The 26,610-nt window shown below is 38.0% G+C and overlaps 1 protein-coding gene across 2 annotated transcripts in view; it reads right to left on the reverse strand.

The window, feature by feature from the left end:
* Positions 1–26,610, reverse strand: part of UGGT2 (UDP-glucose glycoprotein glucosyltransferase 2) — an 89,256-nt gene that overhangs the window by 10,745 nt on the left and 51,901 nt on the right. The window contains exons 23-34 of one of the 2 annotated variants that reach the window (XM_069878870.1): positions 25,592–25,719; positions 24,786–24,881; positions 22,842–22,944; positions 20,594–20,673; positions 16,589–16,778; positions 14,838–14,996; positions 13,648–13,733; positions 8,476–8,560; positions 6,503–6,588; positions 2,875–2,973; positions 952–1,036; positions 334–516 (exon numbers count right to left, since the gene is read on the reverse strand). In XM_069878870.1, the coding sequence (XP_069734971.1) occupies positions 334–516; positions 952–1,036; positions 2,875–2,973; positions 6,503–6,588; positions 8,476–8,560; positions 13,648–13,733; positions 14,838–14,996; positions 16,589–16,778; positions 20,594–20,673; positions 22,842–22,944; positions 24,786–24,881; positions 25,592–25,719 (1,380 nt within the window). Of the gene's footprint in view, positions 1–333; positions 517–951; positions 1,053–2,874; positions 2,974–6,502; positions 6,589–8,475; positions 8,561–13,647; positions 13,734–14,837; positions 14,997–16,588; positions 16,779–20,593; positions 20,674–22,841; positions 22,945–24,785; positions 24,882–25,591; positions 25,720–26,610 lie in introns of those variants that run through there. The other variant, XM_069878879.1, reaches the window with a different exon arrangement.

Consider the following 26,610-nt stretch of genomic DNA (forward strand, 5'->3'; position numbering starts at 1 on the left):
AGACTGAATTATTCAAATAACCCCCATGTCAGGGGGGCTGGAACTAGATGATCTTTTAAGGTCCCTTGCAACCCAAATGATCCTATGATTCTAAATACGCCTTAGGTGAAACGCACCTTTGAGATCCAGCATAGTGAGACTCTTAATTTCTATATGACTAAAGACAAGTGAAATTATCGCATTTCACATACTGCAATAGCACTGGTTCTGCTTGTACAACTGCAACAGGTTTATGAGATCAACACCTGAATAAACTGGCCAGTGAGAAAGAAACTGGATCAATTTAAGCCACAATGAATTCCTCATACATTCATACAGCATTATTTTTCTTACCTGGTCAGCATCCACAAATATTATTTTATCCACAGCCAAAGGGAAAAGAACATCCAAAAAGAGAATTTTGTAGCCCCAGATAATTCTTTGTTTTTCTGTCTGTTGATAAAGCCAACGGGGCCACTTATACTGTACTAACTCATACTGGAAGCCGTACTTTTTAGCCATGTGAGGAATAACATCCTAGAAGAAGAACCAAAAAACTTATTAGTTGCATGTGTGTGCGACACACAAGGACTCAAAAGGAAAAAGAGGGGAACGTTGCAGCACAGTTGCAGCTGCGTTGGCCTTACTGACTAAAAAATTTATTATTTAGAAATGTTTCTTTAGTTCTAGCATTATCCTCAGCTACACAAATATAAAAAGCATTTCTTTCAAGCTCTTAGAGACTATCAAAAGAGAATAAATGATTACAACATATCACTGAGCTTTGGGTTCCAGAAAAGAAGAACTTTACACATGAGACTTATAACACTATTGGTATTTAATGCATTCAGGGATAATTTCCAACGGTGACAATTTAATTTGAATTATATAATTACCTAATTGTAACTCTTAAAAAAAAAAACTACTTAAAATTTTTAAGAGAAAATATTACAATGAAGACGTTTCTCCTACCTTAAATGTTGGGGAGAAGTAATTTTTCAGAAACCAAAACTTAACTGGCGTTTTTGTATGACGTAGGACAGAAAGCATCATAATTCTGTGGAAATATAAGTCTATAATAAACAAACAAATATGCACAGGTCATTAAATTCCAACTGCACCTAAAAGGTGCTAAAACTTTCTATGCGTAATTTTCTTTAATCCTGTTTATGCAGCAATTTCTGTCTACTTCTAATAAAATGCTTCAAAGAGCATAGAATCACTAGGCTGGAAAAGACCTTTAAGATCATCCAGCTCAGCCACACCTGTCCACTACTAGACCATATCCCTAAGCCCTTCATCTACCTGTCTTTTAAGTACCTCCAGGGATAGTGACTCAACCACCTCCCTGGGCAGCCTGTGCCAGTGCCCCATAATCCTTTCAGTGAAGAATTTTTTCCTAATGTCCAATCTAAACCTCCCCTGGCACAGTTTGAGGCCAGCCCCTCTTGTCCTATCACCTGTCACTTGGGAGAAGAGACCAACACCCATCTCTCTACATCCTCCTTTCAGGCATTTGTAGACAATGACAAGGTCCCTCCTCAGCCTCCTCTTCTCCAGGTTAAACAACCCCAGCTCTCTCAGCTGTTCCTCGTAAGACTTGTTCTCCGGCCCCTTCACCAGCTTCATTGCTCTTCTCTGGACACGCTCCAGAGCCTCAATGTCTTTCTTGTACTGAGAGGCCCAAAACTGAACACAAGATTCAGGGTGGCCTCACCAGTGCTGAGGACAGGGGCAGGACCACTTTCCTGGTCAGCATGTGTTCATGACTGCTTTGAGATGGACTTACTTGATCCAGACTGGCTATGTAATATTAGAAGGAACAATTTCAAATGTGGATCTGTTAACAAGTTTTACTCTAAGAGAGGTGCCTGACAAAATTAGAGTAACAGTTAGTAACTTATATTAACTTGGCTACTGAAATAACTTATTTTAGAAATATATTGGTTGAATTTAATAGGTTGTAGGAAAGAAAAACAGTGGGAAAGCATGGTTCAAGTTAAGACTCTCCTCAGAAACCCTTGATAACTGTAAGAATCATTATTTTGGGTTCAATTTTTGTTGCTATTTTGGCATTTGTTTTGTGTAACCACACAGACAAGCAATGCCTTACAATCTTATAAGAGGTCAAGTCTGCCTTACAAATCAATAAATAATAAACTTTAAAATAAGGTAAAGAAGCATGTAGGATGTTTTAATTTTTAATTCTCCTTTAAAATAAACAAGGCTTTCCCTTTAATAAGGTTGTTGTAGGCTGAAGGAAAGAAACACAGATGTTCAAACTGCTTCAGACTACTAAGAAATAAAAATACATACAAAATCTACTTTCCAAATAAACATGCAAGAAAGAATTGTGAAATTCCATTTTAGGATAAGAAAAATCACTAAATCTGACAAATGTAGACAAGTATTCAAATCAGAAAAGTAACAGAGATTGTTGTGAAGAGATTAGGCAATATAGTAAGAATTCCCTAAAAGGAATCCTTGTTTATTGAATGAACCCTAACAAAATAAGGCCATATGTGCATGTAGTAGTATGCATAGTTGGAACTAAACATAAATAGATACAACTCAAAGTGACTTCTGTTTTGTCTTTACAAAGAGAGGCTGAACTTCAACTTTTGTGTTCACACTTTGCATGTGTACTCTTGAATGACAGGGAGAACATTTTTGTTTCTTCAAGGAATAATGGTGGTTTTGAACATCTATGCATTAAATCACTTTTTTTCTCAAATAAAGATGAATTTGGTGCTTATTGCATACAACTTCTCTATGTTTCAACAATCTATTCTTTGAACATTGTTTAAAAAGTCAGTTTCTTTAACCTGCTTAGTTTTAGGATGAACGTCTACAGTACTGCTATGAAATTGTTGTTTCCATTTTATCTTTCCTTACCTTAAAAAACGTTCATATAGATGGCCTGAAGCAACTGAAAAAATGTTCAGAATATCACTTTTCTTTTCCTTGTCTTCTGTTGGACTTTCTTCTGAAAGCCTAAGGAAAAAGAACCCAATTATATAAAGTAAATATTCACCAGAAAGAAAATACTACTACATTACCCTTAAGCTTAGAAAGAATCAAAAGTAAGAAAACACACAAAAGAAATACTCAACCTACAGTAACTGCATACACTTACATTCTACTCCTACTGCGCATGCCTATGATACCTAAATGTTTTGGGAGCAACACCTCATACTAAGTCAGCCAGGACAAACGATGTTACAATTGCAGTTCTCCAATATTTTCAGTCAGATAAACTCCAAATTTGGCAATAACTCCACATTTTATCAAAGCAAAAATCAGAAATACACAACAGCCAAAATATCTTGAGAACTGGCTATTTTTAAAATCAGTAACAGTTATTTTTCAAGCTTCATCCACGTGAATTCTATATCAGAAGAACCAGTGCATGCTCTTGAGGTGAGAGATGTCTGCATAGCTCCATTGGTGGCCGAGCTGAACACATAGTCTAAAATATACACTGAACATCACAAAAACACAGACAAACCAGGCCAAACCACATATTGAACCCAGTACCTTACCGAGAGCAAATGACAAGGCCAAGAAGCAGCAGCCTTTCCTGGAATACTCTCCTAACATTCAGTGTTCTGTGGTGACGGGATATCCCAAATGCATATGGAAGTCTATCAGGATCATTTTTAATCATGTATGCCTTCCAGCATGTACACAGATAAGGGGACGGTGGCTGCAGTCTCCCTCAGAGCAAAGTTTTACAGATCTCTGAACAGCAAAGGCTGCCTTAGCCAAACTGCTTACAGCATAGCTTGGTAGTGTTGAAGATTCACCTCAATAACCTTTTTTTGAGGTAAGTCACCCCTCACACACAGATTGTGTGAGTCACTCCTATTAATTTTTCTTCTAGTTAGATCCTTTTAGAAGCGTACTTTAAAGTACAAAAATAAGTATCCCTCATAATCTTTAACAACAAATAAGATAAGTCTCAGATCTCAAACATAGGTAAAAGAATTCACATCACTCCGCTAATACCAAGCTGAAATCTCAGAAGGCTGTGATGTGTAATTGGTGTGAATGATCTTTTCAGAAACCCACGTTCTTTTCACTCAGCAATGGTAAGAAGAGATAGCGCAGTCCTACCTGATCAGGAAATACAAAAGAAAGGGAAATCGCTGGACCAGCACTGACTGCATGGTGTGACATCCCTGAAGAAGACAATCCCTCAACTAGCACTAAGTTCTCACAGGCTAAACAGACTGCAGTTCACAGTACCAAGCAGTCAGCCTTCCATTTTTCTGACTTTCTGCCCCATTTCTTATACTTAGTAATAGCAGCACTGAGAGGAAATCAAGCTCTTTATGACACAACCACCACCACATGTGACTACAAAGACAGTAATTGAAGAAGGCGTACAAGAAAGTTGGGGAGAGATATTTTATAAACGCATGTAGTGATAGGACTAGAGGCAATGGGTATAAACTGGAGAAAGGGAGATTTAGACTAGACATAAGGAAGAATTTCTTCACCATGAGGGTGGTGAGGCACTGGCACAGGTTGCCCAGGGAAGCTGTGGCTGCCTCATCCCTGGAGGTGTTCAAGGCGGGTTGGAAGGGGCCCTGGGCAGCCTGGTCTGGTGGGATGTATCCCTGCCCATGGCAGCGGGGTTGGAACTGGGTGATCTTTAAGGTCTCTTCCAACTCAAAACATTCTATGGTTCTATGTGAAAAATAAAATCAGGTTTTGGTGAAAGGATCTTGAAAGTATTGATTCTGCAAAGTATTACAGAAGGTAGAGATCTTCCAAGTGGAACAAGCTGCTCTGAAGATGGCTGGATTAACCTGTAAGATCACATGGGAAAAGCAGTCAATTGGAGAAGCCCAGTTCGGGTATGCAAGGACTTCAGTGATGTGATAGGTTGTGGCTCAGGGGCAGAATTTGAAGCCTGCCATTTGTCTGTTACCTTCCTCCTATCTAGGAACTCGTCAAATAGCCTTCATCTTTGATATCCCAGAACGAAAACTATATCCTGCCAGCACACTGCTCGTTACAGGAATCATTGTGTGCTCTGATATGGGGCACCTGCATATCATAGAATCAGAGAATCACAAAACAGTTTAAGTTGCAAGGGATCTTAAAAATCATCCAGTTCCACCCCTACTGCCATAGGCAGGGACGCTTCCCACTGGATCAGGTTGCTCAAAACCTCATTCATTTTGTGTTACTTGGAAAGACAAACAGCATCAGTTTGAATGTTCCCCTCTTCCTTCTTCTTCCCCTAGCTTTATACGCTGAGTGCAACACCATATGGTACGGAACAACTATTTGGTCAGTTGGAGTCAGCTGTCCCAGCTGTGTCCCCTCCCAGCTTCTTGTGCTCCCTCAGCCTGCTCACTGGCGGGGCGGTGCTGAGAAGCTGAAAAGTCCTTGGCTCTGTGTGAGCACTACTCAGTAGTAATGCAAACATCCCTGTATTATCAACGTTGTTTCCAGCACAAATCCAAAACACAGCCCCATACCAGCTACTATGAAGAAAATTAACTCTGTCCCAGGGAAAACCAGCACAAAGACTCAAACTCATTCTTCTTTGGCCTTAAGAAAATATTGAGAACAAATGACTCATCAAATCACTGGGAATTCAGCATGTACTTTTGCTGGCACTTTCACGCTTAAAAACATTATCTTCTTGACACATTTCTTGTGAAAAAGGTCTCTGAAGTGTTACAAAGAAAGAATGCTGAGAGGTCAAAGGTCATCTGATTAAAAAGTTCTGGAAAGGAAAATTAACATGTCTTGAAAAATGACACAATCCCCCATGTTCTGATCCACAGCACATGTTAGAAAAACAAAATTAAAACTATTTTTTAAGACAAAACGTCCCTTTTTTGCCCTTATCTCATTCTCAAAATATAACGACTTAATGGGAATTCATATCTTATCAATAAAAACTAAATTCCAATTTAAAGAAAATCAGCTTGATCCACACACCATCCAGACAACATAATGATGAGCAACAGAAAACAAAAATTTTACAATGGAATATGGCAAATTAGAAATGGTATCCTGTTATTAGTCCCAAATGTAATACTTGAGATGTTTGTTGGGTTTATTTATAAAAGACAAGCTTTAAAGGAAAAGGTATTTCATTGACAAATACAAAAACACTTCTTGAGCTTTCATAAATGATGCCTAGCAGCCAAAAAGCAGCACCATAGTCTGCTTTTTGATGCTCAGTTTGATACATCTGAGTTCCACACTACTGACTGAGACTTTTATATTGAGATTGATTCCCTGCCACAACAAAATAAAAATAATGCCAATGGAGAAAATTAACAGCAACTACAAATTGAAAGGAGGAATTAAGAAAGAAAAATATTGTAGAAGACATCATAGCTTATCATTTCCTCCCTTTTATTTCTGTTATTAATCCCTTGGGGCAACATTGAGCCTTTTTACATATTTGTATCACTATAAAGTAATAAAAAATAATGCTAAGAGTAATAACAAACTTGTCTTGGCGTGGTTAAAGTATAAGCAAATTATTCATTACCTTGCAACTGATTCTCGATTTCCTTTTTTTCCTGTCTTTCCATCAGTAAGGAGCTCTTCATTAATCTTATCAGGCTTTTTCTGTACCTAGTTGTTAAAAAAAATAAATTTTTGTAATATGGGAAGTTAGTTGACAATATTTACTACTTCGCTTGCGAGATCTAACTATGGTGTACTTACTGGCTAGAGCTTACTAATCTCTATTTCTTGAAATTACTTATTGAACTGTGTTAAACTTAAGAGTAAAAATGGAATTTTATTGTTCTAAACTATGTACAGAACTTACTGTAACAAGAAAAAAAGTAATCAATTATGAAAACTTAAATGACAAATAATAAATCAAACTGTGTGTTCAAGCTCTCTGTACCTCTTTATGTAAACTAACTAGAAGTGTGGAGAATCATATCTCATTTTCCTCCCTCATGAGTCCATGATCCAGCCAGTAGCTGGCAGACAGGAGCACGGTGTCACACCAGGCATGGAACTTACCTGAAGGGAAATTGTGATTCTTCTAAATCCTTTAATAGCAGAAAGTGACAAATGTGTCACTGAAACATAAGCTCTCCTGTCCAACTTAAGCAATTTCTGCTGTCTTATCCAGATGCTTGATAATGGCTCCAAATTAATTTTGTTTGCTGACCTTAATTTCTTGAATTAAAAAAGAGCCAATTGTTTTTGAAACCTAAATAGCTCCTATTGAACACATTCTGTTATAATTGTATTAATTTCACACGTCTATACTGCCAAGCTAACGCTTGCAGATTTCTGTTCACACTAAATCAAGGACCCTTCTAGCTAATGCTTCTGAAGCCACATCCTAGGTATTCCTGAAGTGATTCTACAGTTGAACTGAATGATAGAGCTCACATATCTTAATTATAAGCTTAATACACACCACCTATTTTAGTTCACATAACATAATGTTCCCATTTTTACTTAATGACACACTTTTACCCCTTCTCTGTGCTTTAGTGGCAGTCTCATCATACTCAGAATCTTACACATTTCTTCCAGGTTCTGGAAACTTCCAGTTACAGGACTAGAGAAGAGATCCGTATACATGGTTTAAAACGTTTCTTAAGTACTTTTGTTTACATTGTTCTCTGTCCTTCTCAGTGTCTAAAATTAGCATACGACGTACCAAGCAAGCCTACACAAAAGGTTATTTACAAAACCATGGACAATGTATAACACTATGAGTTTCTTTCTCCCTAATATAACATGTTCCATTACATCTTTTTGGTACATCTTTAAAGTGAAGTAATTTCATTTACACAAATTTGGTAACCTAAGGTAGAATTCAACATATTTGACTTTAACTTCCATTCCAGTATCTGGACTTCATGTAAAATCCCTCCTCAGTCACAAGAGAGAACTGTATGCCTCAAGAGTTAAAGACAGAGACGAGCTGGGATGAGCAGTCCTTTCAACTGTCATTCTCATTTCACTAAGCAGAGAAGAAGTTTAAGACACCCAGACTACACTCTTAAAACACCTTAAGCTACGTGACATAAATCCTATCTATGTAAGCACATGGATGTATTTTAAACTAAGCATAAAGAAGAATTTCTTCATGGTGAGAGTGGCGAGGCCCAGGGAAGCTGTGGCTGCCCCATTCCTGGAGGTGTTCAAGGCCAGGTTGGATGGGGCCTTGGGCAACCTGATCCAGTGGGAGGTGTCCCTACCCATGGCAAGGGGGTTGGAACTGGATGATCTTTAAGGTTCCTTCCAACCCAAACTATTCTATGATTCTATGATTATTTTAAAAGATATTTAAACAATCTTCCAGATAGTTAGTATAACCTGATTTAATCAAATTAACTATAATAATTTGCACACCTTTCTCCATTTAATTATACAATATCTAAATTATATATTCCACTATACATCTTCCACTTAAATATAACCCAAGAAATTTAAACATTAGTAATATTTGACGTATAAAAACAGTGCAGAAAAAAAGATCTCTCTTACTTGGACTTTGATAATTTTGCTTCTGAAGTTGTTTAATACCACGGTAATATCTGTCAGGTCAGCTACAGAATCTGTTCCTTCATGGCTGTGAGAAGGAGAAAAAAACCTCATGCAAGTGTACTGGCTCAATTAAAAGAAGCACTACTACTTGTGTTTAACTAAAGGATAAGGTCTAGGATTGCTGGTATTTGTATAAACAAAATTTCTTCACTTACACTAATTACATCTTACCTTCAGAAACTTCCCAAGTTTTATTCATAGCTAGACATTGCTCAGAGTTGCAGCTCTGAATTTTTAATCTTTTTGTTTGTTTGTTTTCTTGTACAGGAGATTTTATCTATCGATGAAGAAATGTAACAATCCAGAGCTGAATACATCATTATGGGTTATACAGTATTTATTATATTAAATTGTTAAACTAGTTTTAATTTTTCAAATACGGAAGATGTATCTTAGATTTTTTTTTGTGTGATGGCATTAAATGTATTTCTAAAATATATCAGAAAGTCTAGAAAGCCTTAGAAAGTCTAGGGAAAGCTTCAACACAGTGCTGAGACAGGAATGACTGGGTTTTATCTGGCTGAGTTTGGTAACTGCACCCCTAAAGACAGGGCTGTGCAAGGCACCACATGAACATTTGCCCTAGTAAACATCAGGCATCTTGAAACTGTACTGCGGACCACCAAGTACCAAGTATGAAAAACACTGCTGTTGCTCTGCAATACAGTGTAATAACATATTTCTCAAATTTTACAGCTTTTATACCTCAAAACCCCATATATTTTTCCTTCAATCATTCCTTTCATTTGATAAAAGAAGTAGTTACTACCACAAAACGTGGAATATTCTGCTTTAAGCTAATGTAGTTTTCTCTTCCCTGTAGCTAATTATGTGGTTTCTTCTTCCTAAGGCTACTTATACAAAATATTAGATTAAGAAAGCATCTGCTACCCCTTACTCTTAACTTATTTTTCTCTCCTAAAAAATAGAAAATTTAAAATCTTGTTTCAATCTGTTTCATATTACTTAATTAAAAATGGCGATGCATTCTACTTAATACATTTCTGTAAAAAGTGCCTATGATTACTAAATTTCATAGAGAGGCCTGATACTGGCACAAAACAACGCTCAGGTTTGTCTTGACTTTTCTGCTCTCCAATTTAGTTTCATTTTCACACTTTTAAAATATTGCATGCAGGAACAGTCAGCCACGAACTTCTTATCACAGAGATGTACAGCAATCAACATAAGAGGGTACAGATCTCCATTTTAAATAAAGTGTGCCATTAAAAAAGCTCTAAAATAGTAGAGCTAGAGTCAAACACAAATGGCTGATAGCAGACATGGCAGCAGCTGACATGGTGTTCCCAATTTTGCCTTCAGTTTTTACATAAGCAAAATTTTCTCTATTATTCAGTCAGTTACCTCAAAATCTCTGTGTTAGGAATTCTGTACGTAGCACTGCAGCTCTACTGATGAAGATATTTTTCCATAGTCTTTACAATATTCTCAAAGTGTTTGGTTTGGCTGTAATTTAATAACATCGCTTTGTCTCCCTAAATCTCTTCCATGGATCCTTCACCGCCACCTCCATCTTTACCAAGTGCCAATTGCTTTACTTTTTAGAATATACACAGTGAAGAATTTCTCTCCAAGTACAAACAACATACTGAAAATAGTGATAGTCGCCATTAGTTGCTTTGGACCTTGAGACCAAAGTTGAGCATCCAATTTATCTGTTTTTCCATTCACATCTTTGTGTACTTCCTACTATTATGCTATGGTAATTTCTTGTCCTGATAGAGTACTTAATCTCAATTCCTAGCCACCCAACTATGTGCCCAATTGCTAGTTACAGACTAGGATATTCACTTGGTTTTAGGTAGGTATCTCTCTGAAAGAAAACTGAGTGCATCCTGGAGAAGACTCAACTCCAAGGAGCCCTTATAGGGACCTTCCAATACCTGAAGAAGATACAAGAGAGCTGAGGAGGGACCATTCACAAAGACTTATAGGGATAGGACTAGGGGCAATGGGTATAAACTGGAGAGGGGCAGATTTAGACTAGACATAAGGAAGAATTTCTTCACAATGAGGGTGGTGAGGCACTGGCACAGGTTGCCCAGGGAAGCTGTGGCTGCCCCATCCCTGGAGGTGTTCAAGGCCAGGTTGGAACTGGATGATCTTTAAGGTCCCTTCCAACCCAAACTACTCTATGATTCTATGCTGTCCTCTGACTTCAATGCAGTGTGCTCAAACACAGGGCTTCTCATCCTTTCTCTGCTTTCTGTGCACATGATATTCAGCACCTGCTAATTTTATTCATATAACAGATGCACATCTCAAAGGAGCAATCAAGTGAGTAAGGTTTTGAATGCGACCCAGGGTTTGGAAGAACTGGGATAATGATTTATAATGTCCTTTAACAGAACAAAAAAGGATTTTGTGTTTTTTGCCCAAAAGGTACTGAACGTTGTTAGTGTAACTTAGTTTATAAACTCACTGAAAGCAGGCACAACTACCTTTTAAAATCCAAACTAGATCTCTTTCATACTGACAGCACTACTAAATATTTAACAACTACATTATTATTATATAATTGTTGTACAAAACCAGCAGACTATTTACCTCACAGTTTCAAAACGTTTCACAACACCTACACACTTTTAACAAATACAAATAAATAACAGTATAATATAATGTTCCATATGGAGAAAAAAAGCATTCAATTTCAACAAACAGGGACCCTTTAAAATCTCAAAACAAGGAAACCTTTTTGTCGGAATTATAAAAGATATAACTTTCAGTTCGGCAATCTGCATACCATCAAAATGTAATAAATTATATCTACCTGACTTTTTAAACAGTGAGATATTCAGCGGGAGTACACACACACATACATATGTTTAGAAATAAACTATATTCTGCAGTCTTACCTTGCAGTACCTATCAGTTTTCCTACAAACATCACAAAACCAAAGTTTCAATAATAAACTCTACTCAGACTGTGGCTGAGTACACCAGTTTTCATGTTCCTAATATTCATAGCAATTTACTAATAACAAATTGATTTACAAGTGTGACTTCTTCAAAATAATGATCCTTATTAGACGCAGTGTTTACGGAAAAAGAAAAGCTTATTTCAAAAGCTGTGTATTTACATATGAAGTAAAAGTAAATAACTCACATGTGTATTAGATGCTACTACGAGAGAATAAAATAAGCATTGAGGTGCAGAACATGCTGTAACTTCAAAATCCTCTGTATCTCCCATAACTCCTATTATAATGCATAAGCCTGTGCCTCAAAGAAAACAGGTCATCTCTCAGTTCAGCATGAGAGGATATGACTACTATATGAGGACGGATAATGTCCTGCAATGTCTCTTGGCAAAATTCCATGCTGACAATAGTTGCTTGAGTTCTGATAGCAATTTGATACTACTAATACTGATATCAGTAAAGGTAATATCAAATATCCTCTGCAACTTCCCAAACACACATTCGCTTTTGTACTCTAAGCCTACAGCTTGTAATAATGAAAATGAAATAAGTGTTACGGTTCAGATTCCTCATCAAGTATTAATTTTACATAACTTGGCCGAGCACAATTAAGCTCACTTGTATTAGTTCTTACGGAAAATCAGTAACCTTAAAAAAAACAGTAGATGATTTAGCCTTCCTTTGATCCAGCCTAGAAAATCTAGTGGTTTTGTTTCATTTTTTAATTCAACTACAGCTCATTATTCTTTTAACCATCAAATCTTTCATAAATGACTTTATATATCTTAAGAACTCTATGTTAAATTAGACAAATTACATAGCTACAGCTGGTATAACTTCTTAGGAAAAAGACTAAGTTTTTCTCCTTTTCCAGCAAATTATGAGTGGTTTCTGGAAAAAAAATAAATTGAAAATTAGAAATAAATAGAATGAACCTAATATACTGTTAACATTTCTTCCTGTTGCTCTGAAATTGACACATTAACTAAATACTAAAACCACCAAAGATGTTAATCAATTTTTTCATCGTTTAATAGCAGCTAATGACTAAACATGATACAGAACTGTGTGTTCCTGAACTCCAAGTAATAATAAATATTTTATAAGAAATAGACCTGTTTCAGCCTGCAGAATTACAGGGCAGGGCAGGTGGCAGGGGGTAAGGAAGAATTGAAGCTGAAATAAAATATAACAATACTGTTCCTTGAGAAGGGATCGGATCCAAAGTTTCAAGAGGAAGCTGTCACGTGCAACAGATCTATGCTGTTACATAAAATATGAGAAAATATATGAGTCTTCCAAGGAATAGTTGGAATGATGGTTCCTCAAAATCGAACATGGAAATTACAGATCTATAAGCCATACTGGTGGCAACTAAATCTCAGTTACTGGAGTACAATGTGAATTGTTGCATGCACAGAGGTTTCTCCCAAGGGAGTGAAATGTTCACATACACACAGAGCACAGAACTGAAGGGTGCCTCTATTATCCTAAAATGCAGGTGTAGCCACAGTGATTATTAGATGAATTAGTTGACTAAGAAACAATCTAAACTAATTGAAGAAAAAAGCCTAAAGCTGCAAAGAATATAAAGCTCCTGTTAAAAGAGGATGCTACCCATCAATAGCACTGCATTCAGAGGCACCCTCAGAGCTGAAAAATTTATGAGAGGAAAATTAAGGGCATTTCTTCCAGATCAAGACTCTGCTGGAGAACTGCCAATGCTCCAGCAGACATATTCTTGGAATTGTATGTTAAGTATGTCGTGAATGTCAAAATATTAATCAACAAAACCATAAATGATATTTCTTCAGTATTTGGTGCAGCAGTTGCATGACAACGCTATCCGTGCTTGGAACTGACAGGGCAAATGTCTGGTAGCTACGTAGCTGCATAACAAGAGACTTCGGTAGCATGAAGTCTAGCTGAGCAGCTTAGGTTCACCATGTACCAACACATGCAAATACCTTCAAGAACGCATGGTGCAACCAAACAACAACTTACACTATCAGTAAATAAGCTATCTCTTGTAAACTTTAAATCATCATTTGCTTCTTGTTCTATTTTCTTCATGTTATCTTTGCGCATTTTCTCTTAGCACTGTCAGATCTTTTCAAAATATGTTGCACTTCCAGATTAATTTGTTTTCACAAGATGGATTAATACTTACGAAAAAACCTGATAAATCTCTTTGGATCTTCCTTCACGCAATCGCAGTGTCCAAGCACCTGGATTTGCTTTCAGCTGAAAATATCCCTAAGAGAAAAAGGAAAGACAGTCACTTGTTCTGTCAGCATTACAAAATCAACCAGTGCTCCAGTTGTTTCTAGCTAAATTTGAGGTGTATACAAAATCTCTACCTAGAAATCTAAGTGCACCATAAAGAAATAACTTATTAAACTAATCATAAACTGAAGAGCTTTGTCGAAACTCGGGTTTTTTTTGAAGTTATGTCTGGAACAACTTTTCAAGTCACCATAGCTCCTTCTCAATTTAGGAAGACTGCACACAGCTCTCACTGTATGAAAGCCAGATGAAGCAAGTTTTGGAATGTGAAGAATCATTAGAAGTTTCATCATGTGGAACGTCATCTATTTCTGAGGAAAAAATCGAAGACTCACAGTTTATTAATCGCTTTATTCCTCGTGATACAACATGAACAGAGCACAGAGAACAGCAGGCAGATAACTGATCTTATGCATCAAAATTAATCTTTCCTTATCAAATTACCTCATCCAATAGCACAAAAATCTGTTGCTTCAGAAATCTCATCTTCCTCTCCCTCTTTCTCCCTCTCTCTCTCTTTCTATATATATATACATATATTTCTCTCTACATATATATATATATTTCACTAGGATATGTCCTATTAAAGGAAAAATAATTATGTCCAGAGGAATACTCAGGTGTGGATTTGTCCCACAGAGGCTATGAGCACTTAACTGTGGCATCTAAACTAGGAATGTTCTTCTGCCTGGATCACTGTGTAATGAAAATGGTTATTTTAATCAGAATGTGATTCATATCTTATATTTGTTGGTGGAGCCTCCATCTGAACACACATACCTCCCACCACCTACTTAAGGCAATTAGGCTCCCAGTTCAGGCATTTCGGTAAAAGGATTTAAAATTAGGCTGTACTCAAATCAACATCAGATCAGAAGAGGAGATGGGGAAAACTCAGCAAATTAGAGACACATATCTTTTTTGGTTGATGGTCTCAACTCCAGGATCCTCCTGTTACTTTTAGTTTTACTAAGCTTGTAACACAGAGAAACAGATTTAAAGAATAAGAAGCTCATAAGGAATTCTCATGAAGAGTGTGCAATCACAATGACTATTTCTGCACTCAATACTTACCAGGTTGGCCATCACAATAGTATCAACCATGACAAGATTCTTCTTTGTGCCCAGAGTGAACTGTAACCCTCGAGGAGGTTGTCCAGTTGTCACATCAAAGCAATGTCCTTCAAGCAATATATATTCTAGTTCATATTCTGCTGTAACTGTCCCTTTTATCTGTGGAAGGAACAATTTCATCAACTTTTTATGTCATTTATCTATATGGGAAAAGTAATGTATTACAATGACAAACACGTGGGATTTACCTCACCTAAATTCAACTATTCAACTGTCAAAAAAAGATAAAGGCTCTTCCAGAAGGAAATAAATTTTTTAATAGAATCATAGAATAGTGTGGGTTGGAAGGGACCTTAAAGATCATCTAGTTCCAACCCTCCTGCCACGGGCAGGGACATGTCCCACCAGACCAGGGTGCCCAAGGCCCCATCCAACCTGGCCTTGAACACCTCCAGGGATGGGGCAGCCACAGCTTCCCTGGGCACCCTGTGCCAATGCCTCACCACTCTCATAGTGAAGAAATTCTTCCTTCTGTCTAGTCTCAATCTGCCCCTCTCCAGTTTATAGCCATTGCCCCTAGTCTGGTCACTACAAGCCTTTGTAAACAGTTCCTCCCCAGCTTTCTTCTAGGCCCCTTTCAGGTAGTTGGAAGGTTGCTATAAGGTCTCCTCAGAGCCTTCTCTTCTCCAGGCTGAACAACCCCAACTCTCTCAGCCTGTCCTCGTATGGAAGGTGTTCCAGCCCTCAGATCATCTTTGTAGCTCTCCTCTGGAGCCGTTTCAACAGTTCCATATCCTTCTTATGTTGAGGATTCCAGAACTGGACACGATACTCCAGATGAGGTCTCACAAGAGAGGAACAGAGGGGCAGAATCCCCTCCCTCGACCTGCTGGCCACACTTCTTTTGATGCAGCCCAGGATATGGTTTGCCTTCTGGGCTGCGAGCGCACATTGCCAGTTCGTATTGCGCATCTCATCAACCAGCACCCTCAAGTCCTTCTCTGCAGGGCAGCTCTCAATCACGTCATCCCCCATCCTGTATCTAAACTGGGGATTGCCCCGACCCAGGTGTAGGACCTTGCACTAAGGTAGAGAGGATGAATCACTGTCTAGAAGGACCTTCTTCTAACTGAGTGTTGGGGAAGCAGTGTCAACTCAGCCTTGGTAAGGCAAATCCTAACCTTTGTTTTCAAAATACACAGCTTCGATGGACCAAACACTCCCAGTATTTTTCACAGATTTAGTGACTGAAACAGGTCTAGTGACTGAAACAGGTTTAGCGATTTTGGAGCTGAGGGATTAAAAATATAATTTAAAAAATTGTGAACTAAAAAACGATGAAATTTAAAACCACAAAAATATAAATGTTTAAAATATTTAAAATATTTAAAAGCATTAAAATATATATTAAAATATATTAATAAACTAGCATACAGAATCTTTCAATTACTTTATTTTTATGTAAAAAAAGAATATTTCCATAAACATTATGAAAGTCAACACAGCAGATATATTTCTCTTACTTGTATTCTGCATTCTGATTTTTTTACTTTTCACTATTTTCAATTAAGGCTTGGTTGTTTTTTTTTAAAATAGGAGAGAATGTAAAGAAAGACGCTGAAAATAAAAGCGGTAAACACCATATTACCACAGAAAGCAGTTCTGGAAAACAAGAGAGGAAAACATCTTGAGGTCCAACACAAGTTTAATACCAACAAGTAAGCACAAGTATTTCACAAACTTTTACTTACATCCTGTAAATGAATGTTATCGAGATCACAGGAACTGTTTACTGCTTCAACCAACCAGCTTTCAGGAGTGATCATGTTTAGAGTCAAAAGAGGTGATTCTGGTAGGTCTAGGAATTTTGCCGCAGGATCAGAAGGAACATGCTTGTTGATCCCATAATTTAATTCTGGTTCCAGAACAAAGCGATAGAAGCTGTTGAAAAAAAGTAGTATTAAAAAAAATATGCACTGAAACCTAAAGTTCTTCTAAAGTACTTTAAAATATAGTGAATGTTTACCAAATTCATGATGTTTGGAGGCAGAGTAGCTCCCTCCCTATTATTTCAGAATACCATCAGACAATACCTACACCATCTCAAATGGGCTGGCAGATGATGCATACAGTAATGTTGGCATTTGATAATATTTTGCTGTGAAATGCATAGCTCCCATTAACATTCTTCATGGTTGGGAAGGTGAATACTCAAGAGATAATGCGCATCTACGTCTTGACTGTGAACTGCCCTGAATTCTCAGGATCTGTATCGCTAAACTAGGCAGAAGGACTAATTTCTGCTTGAAGCAGAGAGTCTTTGGGAATAGCTCCTGACACTAGCAGCAGCAAAGACAGAGAGCAGAGGAATGAATAGGTCTCTCCATTCTTCTCCAATACTTATGCCATTTATTCCACAGGTAGAATACTTGTAACATGAAATTATGATGACTTTCTTCCTTCTTGTACTGATATTCAACAAAAAGTGATACATCATAACAGAGAAAGAAGAGCCTGGATATATAAAGAGTGAAAGCAGTACATGCTTTCACACAGGGAAGGAGGTGGTGAAGAAAAGAAAATCTAATTAGTATGAAAAGTTCCTCCTGTACCCATCACGAGGAACAAAATTCCTACAAAGCATTTGTGCTATTATATGAAGGCATTTCATATCACAGAATCACAGAATCACAGAATAACCAGGTTGGAAGAGACCCACCGGATCACCGAGTCCAACCGTTCCTACAAAAAACTAAACCATATCCCTCAGCACCTCATCCACCCGTGCCTTAAACACCTCCAGGGAAGGTGACTCAACCACCTCCCTGGGCAGCCTGTTCCAGTGCCCAATGACCCTTTCTGTAAAGAATTTTTTCCTAACGTCTAGCCTAAACCTCCCCTGGCGGAGCTTGAGGCCATTCCCTCTCGTCCTGTCCCCTGTCACTTGGGAGAAGAGGCCAGCACCCTCCTCTCTACAACGTCCTTTCAGGTAGTTGTAGAGAGCAATGAGGTCACCCCTCAGCCTCCTCTTCTCCAGGCTAAACAACCCCAGCTCTCTCAGCTGCTCCTCATAAGGCTTGTTCTCCAGCCCCTTCACCAGCTTTGTTGCTCTTCTCTGGACTCGCTCCAGAGCCTCAACATCCTTCTTGTGGTGAGGGGCCCAGAACTGAACACAGGATTCAAGGAGCGGTCTCACCAGTGCCGAGTACAGAGGGAGGATAACCTCCCTGGACCTGCTGGTCACACCGTTTCTGATACAAGCCAAGATGCCATTGGCCTTCTTGGCCACCTGGGCACACTGCTGGCTCATATTCAGTCGGCTGTCAACCAACACCCCCAGGTCCCTCTCCTCCAGGCAGCTTTCTAGACAGACTTCTCCCAGTCTGTAGCACTGCACAGGGTTGTTGTGCCCCAAGTGCAGGACCCGGCATTTGGCCTTGTTAAACCTCATGCCATTGGACTCAGCCCAGCGGTCCAGCCTGTTCAGATCCCTTTGCAGAGCCTCCCGACCCTCCAGCAGATCGACACTTCCACCCAGCTTAGTGTCGTCCGCAAACTTGCTAAGGGTGCACTCGATGCCTTCATCCAGATCATTGATGAAGACATTGAACAGGGCTGGACCCAGCACTGAGCCCTGGGGAACCCCACTTGTCACTGGCCTCCAGCTGGATTTCACACCATTTACCACCACTCTCTGGGCCCGGCCATCCAACCAGTTTTCCACCCAGGGGAGTGTGCGCCTGTCCAGGCCAGAGGCTGACAGTTTCTCAAGCAGAACGCTGTGAGAAACTGTGTCAAAGGCTTTGCTGAAGTCCAGGAAGACCACATCCACAGCCTTTCCCTCATCCAGTAGGCGGGTCACTTTGTCATAGAAGGCGATCAGGTTAGTCTGGCAAGACCTGCCTTTTGTGAACCCATGTTGACTGGGCCTGATCACCCGGTTCTCTTGCATGTGCTTCATGATAGCACTCAAGCTCACCTGTTCCATGACTTTCCCTGGCACTGAGGTCAGACTGACAGGCCTGTAGTTTCCTGGGTCCTCCCTGCGGCCCTTTTTGTAGATGGGCACAACATCAGCCAGCCTCCAGTCCAGTGGGACTTCCCCAGTCTTCCAGGACTGTTGGAAGATGATGGAAAGGGGTTTGGCCAGCACATCCGCCAGCTCCTTCAGTACCCTAGGGTGAATCCCGTCCGGCCCCATAGACTTGTGACTGTCCAGTCGGGCTAGCAAGGCTCTGACCACCTCCTCTTGGATCATGGGAGCCTCATTATGCTCCTCTAGCTCCTGGGTTTGTACACAGACGGAACGACCCTCCTTACGACTAAAGACTGAGGCAAAGAAGGCATTAAGTACCTCAGCCTTTTCCTCATCCCCTGTTACTGTTGTCCCTTCTGTGTCCAATAGGGACTGTATGGTCTCCCTAGTCTGCCTTTTATTATTTATATATTTGTAGAAAGATTTTTTGTTATCTTTCACTGACTTGGCCAATCCAATTTCTAGCTGAGCCTTAGCCCTTCTGATTTTTTCCCTACACAATCTCACTTCCCTCCTGTAGTCCACCCAAGAGGCCTGTCCCTTCTTCCAGAGGCCATAAACATTTCTTTTCTTCTTGATATCCCTCAAGATCTCTCTATTCAACCACGCTGGCTTTCTCCCCTGCCGGCTTTTTTTCCGGACCATGGGGATGGCTTTCTCCTGAGCTGCTAGGACCACCCCTTTGAAGAGCTCCCAGCCCTCCTGGGCTCCCTTGCCCTTGAGTACTGTCTCCCATGAGACTTCACCAACCAGCCTGATGAAGAGATCAAAGTCTGCCCTCTGGAAATTTAATGTTACCGTCTTGAAACCATATGAAACCATTGCTGTAAGAAAAATACAACCTCTCCACAAGACAGATCACGGAATCATGGAATGGTTTGGGTAAAAAGGGACCTTTAAAGATCACTTAGTCCAATGCCCTTGCCATAGAAAGGACATTTTCCACTAGATTAGGTTGCTCAAAGCCCCATCCAACATGGCTTTGAACACTTCCAGGAACGGGGCACTCATAACTTCTCTAAACGATGCCAGAAAATGTCTTCCTCAAGAACCAGGCACCAATACTTGCAAGATGCAGACTACCAGCTCTCTCTCATAATAAGATTGTAGGTACAATAAAGGTGAAAGGGAAGGCCACGCTTAAACCTTTCTCTTAGAGGGAAAGGAATCCTCTCTGGGGAATTCATTCCAGTGTAAATGTCTATGACTAAACTTGTGAACCCTGGAATTTACGCAGTTAAAAGAAACTTCCATTTAAGCAGGTACTTTCAGGGTAAAACATCCTTAACAAATTACAATGAGATCTCAAATGCAGACTGTACACTTACTCAGATGAATTTCAGTGAACTTAATCTGTAAAATACTTTATACAGTAAGCAGTCTCTAAGAAGTGACCAAGTTAGGCAGACAACCTCCCTCTGCAACTCTGAGAGACTCTCCATTGACTTCTCTAAGGATTCTTTAGGAAAAGTATATCCAATGGACTAGACCAGCTTGCCAAGATCCCACGCTCGACACCTAAGAACCAAAATTTTTATCTCGACAAACGCAAATTGCTTCAGTAACATTCAACTTACATTTAAAGAAAATAACTAATGCAACAAAAGAATCCACAAACACAAACCAATGTTTATTTTTTAAGGGAAGACATGGTCCTAAGGCTGTTATTTTCCCAAACCAAGCCATATCAGATTTGTAAGAAAAGCTGTAACCTACTTACCTCTTCAGTGGCACTTCTGACAGCTTAGATCTGCAGTTCAAAAACAACCTGAGTTTCAGATTGACAACGTCTTTGAGTACCTACAGAAAAAAACCTCTGTGTAAAAAATGGTTCTTGCTAATGATCAAACTTTGAAAACAGGCCAAATTCATCCTTCCAACATCCTGTTATTTCTCAATCTTCAGTAGAAATCTCAAACATTTTAAAGTTCTAAATATATCTGTATATTACAGGATGCTGTCAGATATTCCAAATAAAGACTTGACCTTTTCTAAAACTGCATGATTTAGCACATGATATTCTTGATAGTCAAAACATTCATGTTTTCCCCTAGTGATGCAGTTTTTTAAAGAGCAGCTATCCCCATGTTCCAATGCTTGAATAAATTATATTACTACCTTTCTTATATTGTGTTTTCTAGAAGATTTTAAGGCACTTCAAAGTTTCTAAGTACAACACCTGCCTTTTATTCAATAACCTATCTTAAAATAATGACTTTCACTCTTATTAAAATTGCTGTATATGGTAAATTGTTGGATATAATAAAGCTAATTGTTTTAATACTTAATTACTTAATAATTTTAAATGTCAGCAATAGACTAATGATGTGTAGAACTATTCACTCAACTTCACAACATTCCAGTAACGTAAAATATCCCTACTTCCTTCTCAGTTTCTTCATCTGTTCATTTCTAAAATACTGATTTTCTGGATGCTGTTATATAGGAATGATAATATTAGGATAGTATTTTTTTCTTATTTTTGTGAGCAATCTATTTTGTTTAAAGTTAATAAATTAATTTTTTTAAGCACTTAAAAACCTCTATCAAGTTTTCTTAATTTCAGTGATTTCTGATCCAAAGTGCTTATTTGAAAGCATAAAGCAGCTTTGTCTATCTTTATGGGTATTATTAGAAAAACAAAGACCACATATATATTTTTTTAAAAAAAATCAGGTTACTTTATTTTTCATTGAAAAGTAATTAAAAAAAATGAAATTAAGTTTCATCTATATCAAAATATTTCTGACTTGTTGGATTTCAACAACATTTAATTTCTCTATCCTAAAGGTGGGTTTCTTGAATAAGACTATGGCTGCTATGAATCAAGTAGGATCTGCGATGGTTGAACAGCCTGGTACATCATGGGAGTCGTTTGCCTCGGCATGCATCAGGGAAGATGCAGCTTGTTAGGCAGCCTGTTGCACTAGGAGGAATGGAGGCTTCTAATCCGAGCTACAAGGTCCTCGACGCAACTGACCATAATATTCTGGCTGAACGGAGTTTCCAGTCAGTTCCAAAAGGAAAATACTTTCATTCAATAATATATAGTAATACCAAGCTTTCATTTTAACTACGAATGGTGATATGAGAAAATCTAGTGCTTCTAGTCTTGAAATAACAGAATTTTCCCAAAATTTTTAAATCTATATTACATATTTCATGTATGAGGATTGAGTGGATTTCTCAACGTTTAACGCAAAAGGCATAAAGGTGTGAAAACGGGAGGAGAAAAGCAATGTAGAAATTAATGTAACTTTCATAATTACTGCAGAAAAAAAGATAAAAGAGGGTGCAGCATAAATCAAGTTACAGGCTTCAGAACTGTAACGGACCATAAAGAGAAGACAAAATTTACATTTTTATGGAGAAACGATAAAGGAACCTGAGGCAAAGTAGTGATACACCGCAGGGGAAAAGGAAAATCATTTTAGAAGCTATGTTTTTAGGGTAGTCTTTCTTTAGACAATCAATAGCTACATGCAGTGGAAGACTTGTAGATATAGCAGGCAGCATTAATCAATTCAGAAATACCTTTCCAAGACTTGAAAGGTTTATAGTCCAATCTTCTTAATATGATATTACAGGTCAGATTTAGACCACCTCATTTAGGTACTTTGGAAAACTAAGATCATTTGGTTTAATGTAAAGAAGCATATACCTCTTAATATCTTGAGATGGAAGAACCTTTCCCTCTATATTATACAGACAATCCCCTCCTTTCCTTCTATTGACTATAAAGAGCATTTATGAACTCACTTTTTAGAGGACTGGTTCTTGGGCATCTGAATTTTAATTGCAAATAAGGTACTTACAATGACAAATTAGATCATCCCCAACTTTTTAATAAGAATTTGAATAACCAAATATATATTTTAAAAAATACCTAAATTTTCTTTACCCCTCTACTGTACTGTATATGGAAATAAGAAAAAAATGCAAATTAAAAGAAATTACCACCATCTTACAGTCAATAAATGAGCCATCTTCTGTGCTTCTCTTGTCAATGGATCCACAATAGCAATAACATCATAGAATGGTTCATTCTGTTGGGGACTGACTTTTATTACACTGTTAAAAAAAAAAAAAAAAAAGACATTAAAACTCTTAAACTGAATTTGTGGAAATAACAAATATTTTTAGGCACAAATTTGTAATATCAGAGCCACTTTAGATTTTACTCTTTGTAAAGATGCTTCCCTCATTTCAAGCTTTAATCATTATCATTGCCTGTGATATCACTAGAAAGACTAAACATGAACAGCAATTAAAATATAGCATTAACCTACCTAATTCTGCACTGGTTATGTATTCAATACATGCTCTGTTACAAAAATCAATAAAATAAAAGGGAAATGTGCTGTAGATCAGTGAGGGGTTGGAACTAGGTGATCTTTAGGGTCCCTTCCAACCCAAGCTATTCTATGGTTCTATGATTCTAACTATTCTGTCCTTCACTGATATCTAAAATAATCAGATTCGACAAGTGCTGGTGGTAACATGATTTTACAATAACAATGATGGAAATGGCAACTGAGAAGTGTGAAACTTGATAGGATGGGTTAGCTTTATGCATTCCAGAAAATAATTATTTTGATAAATAGATTAGGCTAAGTCAAGAAGACTCTAGTTAAAGTTCTCTAGGTCGACTGGAAGGGAATGTTAGTAAATATTACTTAAAGAAAAATAAACCATGTGCTGTAATTACACGAAATGGTCTATCTGAATTTGTTCTCCACAAAAAAAAAATATACCTAGAAATCTAAGTACCATTAGCGAATCAAATTCCTTCCAGTATGGCAGTAGCATAGTACTCTATTACCAATATAACTTTGGAAAAGGTGTTAGCCACTTCAAACAGGCTACTGACTTTACTCCATGTCTTTTCAACAAGTACTGGACAAGTCCAGCACATCAGCACAGCAGAGCAGCTTCACCCATAAAAACAAGTGAGGATTTGGAAAAAAAAAAATAAAAAAATTTTTATCATGCTTCTTGTGCTATCACATGTTCTTTTAAAAATGTACCTCTCTTTGCTCTAGAAAGATTGCCTCAGCTAAGCTTAAATTAATACCAGCTACCGTTAGTATCCCATTACAAAGAAGGCAGGATTCACAGACACACAGATGTGGTATTTTAGGTATCCTTCATTAACAACAATAACAAGAGACAAAACTCATGGCATATTCACTTTCTAAATCCAGGATGAGAAACACAAGGAGCCAACATAGAAGTAAATACACTAGTGATGCTAATATGAGCTTGTCACGTGTAAACCTGTTAAGAAAAACTGAGCAGACTGTCTTCAGTTAAAGAATTAAGTTAAACGGGTACCATCAGTTTGCATTTTAATGTAATCTAGTTGTACTTTAGAGTCTAACCTAATGGTAGTTTAGGGTTGAACGTAGGGTAGGAGCTACAGTCAAGAGGAAACTGCAAAACCACAAACTATTAAACAACAAACGTATATTAGCCCTGACAAATGTACTCAGGGATCCACAAACAGAAGAAAGCTGTGCTAAGGTCTTCTACATTAATGAAAATTACTGGGGGCTTCTTTCAGTTCTAATCTAAGTAACTACTTCTAACATTTACTAAAATGTACGGACTCCAAGTTTTCTAACTCCGATTGCCACTTCTCTTCACACCAACTGTAATCACTCTTCTTTCAGTTAAGGATAAGGCTGGAAAATCAGTAGGTATTACTAAGTAATTTATTCAGAGAGAGGTGACGATGCATTACACTAGAGCAGATGAACAACTTGTTCATCCAACCATACAATTAACTTCTTTTAAAATTGGAATGCTTCCTAAAGCATTCAGTGATTCAGAAGACCTTATACAGTAATCAGTACATCCAGATTTTAACCAGAAAATGATTTAAGTGACTTGTTGTGGCAGAGAGAACTTACCTGTGCCGTTCTTTGAGTAACTCAACATCTTGTCTTATCTCTGTTTTAGGCAACGACGACAGCAGGGCATCTATTTTCATAATCAAATCACTGCCACTGTATTGAATAAGGCAGACAGAGTTTGTTTTCATTAGAAAAGGAGTAAAACATCCATATTTTACTATATGTCTGTCTACATAAGGGGTATTTTAAAGCCCACATCATGAACTCTTTAAGAAGATTACCACCTTGAGATCTGTAGCTTTGAAATAACTAATAATGATGATGATAATAACAATAATAATAGGACAAGTATTATTATTGATGATGATGAAAAGGAAAATAACAAAAGGGAGTGAAATGAAACCCGAGAAACAAAAGTGATGCAAATGAAAAACAATTGCTCGCAACCTGCCAACCTGCATCTAGCCAGTGTCCCTGCAGCCGTTGCCACTCCCTGGCCAACTCTCCCCAGTGTATATGCTGAGCATGACATCATATGGTATGGAATAACCCTCTAGCCAGTTTAGGTTGGCTGTCCTGGCTGTGACTCCTCCCTGCTTCCCATGCACTCCCCTTCTCACTGGCAGGGAATGAGAAGCTGAAAAGTCCTTGCCTTAAGTGTAAGACCTGGGGAGCAACTAAAACATCAGTGTGCTATCAACACTGCCCTTATACTAAACTCAAAACGCAGCACTATGCCCGCTATTAAGAAGAAAATTAACTCTATTCCAGCTGAAACCAGGACACCATGCAGAAGGATGATTGGCCACAAGCAACAAACAAGACAGTATATCGTAAAGCCTCAAAAAGCAAGAGAATTTTACCTTTTACTACTGTTTCCCATCTCTTTGACAACAGCTTTAATCTTCTCTGCTGAGGTACCGTACGTTATTTTTTCCAACAAATTAAAGTCTTCAGCATAGAATTCATTTTCATCTAAAGGACCCAGTACCTTAGAGAGACTAAAAGTGTTATTAAAAGCATACAGAGTCCCAATAATGTTTCTTCTGCAATGCAAACATATACTAACATTTTAAACGAATGCACAGTATTCAGTGTGGAACCCTCAGACCTACGTACATCAATATTATTAATTATATAGTCCTAAATTTTATAGTAACTATACAGGATTAGGTTTTTACAGTTACGTAGTTACAGTTAATTGTCAGCCAGAAAGAACAGCTACAATGGAAATATGCATGATATTTTTCATTATACATGCCTATCTACAGGAGGACACTTTAGAAATAACAAATCTAAGTTTAAGAACAAGCTCTGTTAGGTACATGATTTTAATATGAAATTCAAATTACTATGTCTAATGCACTCTTTAGTTGTTTCATTCTGTGAACACTTCTCAAAGTTTCTCAGATGAAGCAGAACGGACAGAAAAAAGAGACAAACACAAAGGATAAGGAATGCAGGATATCCAGAGATAAGAAATAGAACTACTCGGTTTTTTTCAGTGTCTGCAGGAAAAGAAGGTGCCTAGAAGTCCCAGGAAATACTTCCGAGGATTTTGTTTGGCTTTCCTACCAGGCTAAACTGACTCAGGTCAACATCAAGAGCCTACAGGGGCTTCTCCGAGGATGGAGAATGTCTTGATGCAAGTTTGGTGCTGCATCTACCCCTCTCAAAATCCAACTGCTTGCTAGAAATGCGACATCATCTAATATCCACTTCTGAATTTTTTACTAGTATTAAAGACACACAAGCTAGAGAAAATCATAGTGTGATTATGAAATACCAGTCTACTTTTGCAGAAGGCATAATTAGAAAAAAAAAATATTTGCTCATTAAACCAAAACTTGAGTGCTGAAAATGGCAAAGACAGAAATGATGG

Source organism: Phaenicophaeus curvirostris, chromosome 1 (assembly GCF_032191515.1).
Source record: "Phaenicophaeus curvirostris isolate KB17595 chromosome 1, BPBGC_Pcur_1.0, whole genome shotgun sequence".
Classification (NCBI taxonomy): Eukaryota; Metazoa; Chordata; class Aves; order Cuculiformes; family Cuculidae; genus Phaenicophaeus; species Phaenicophaeus curvirostris.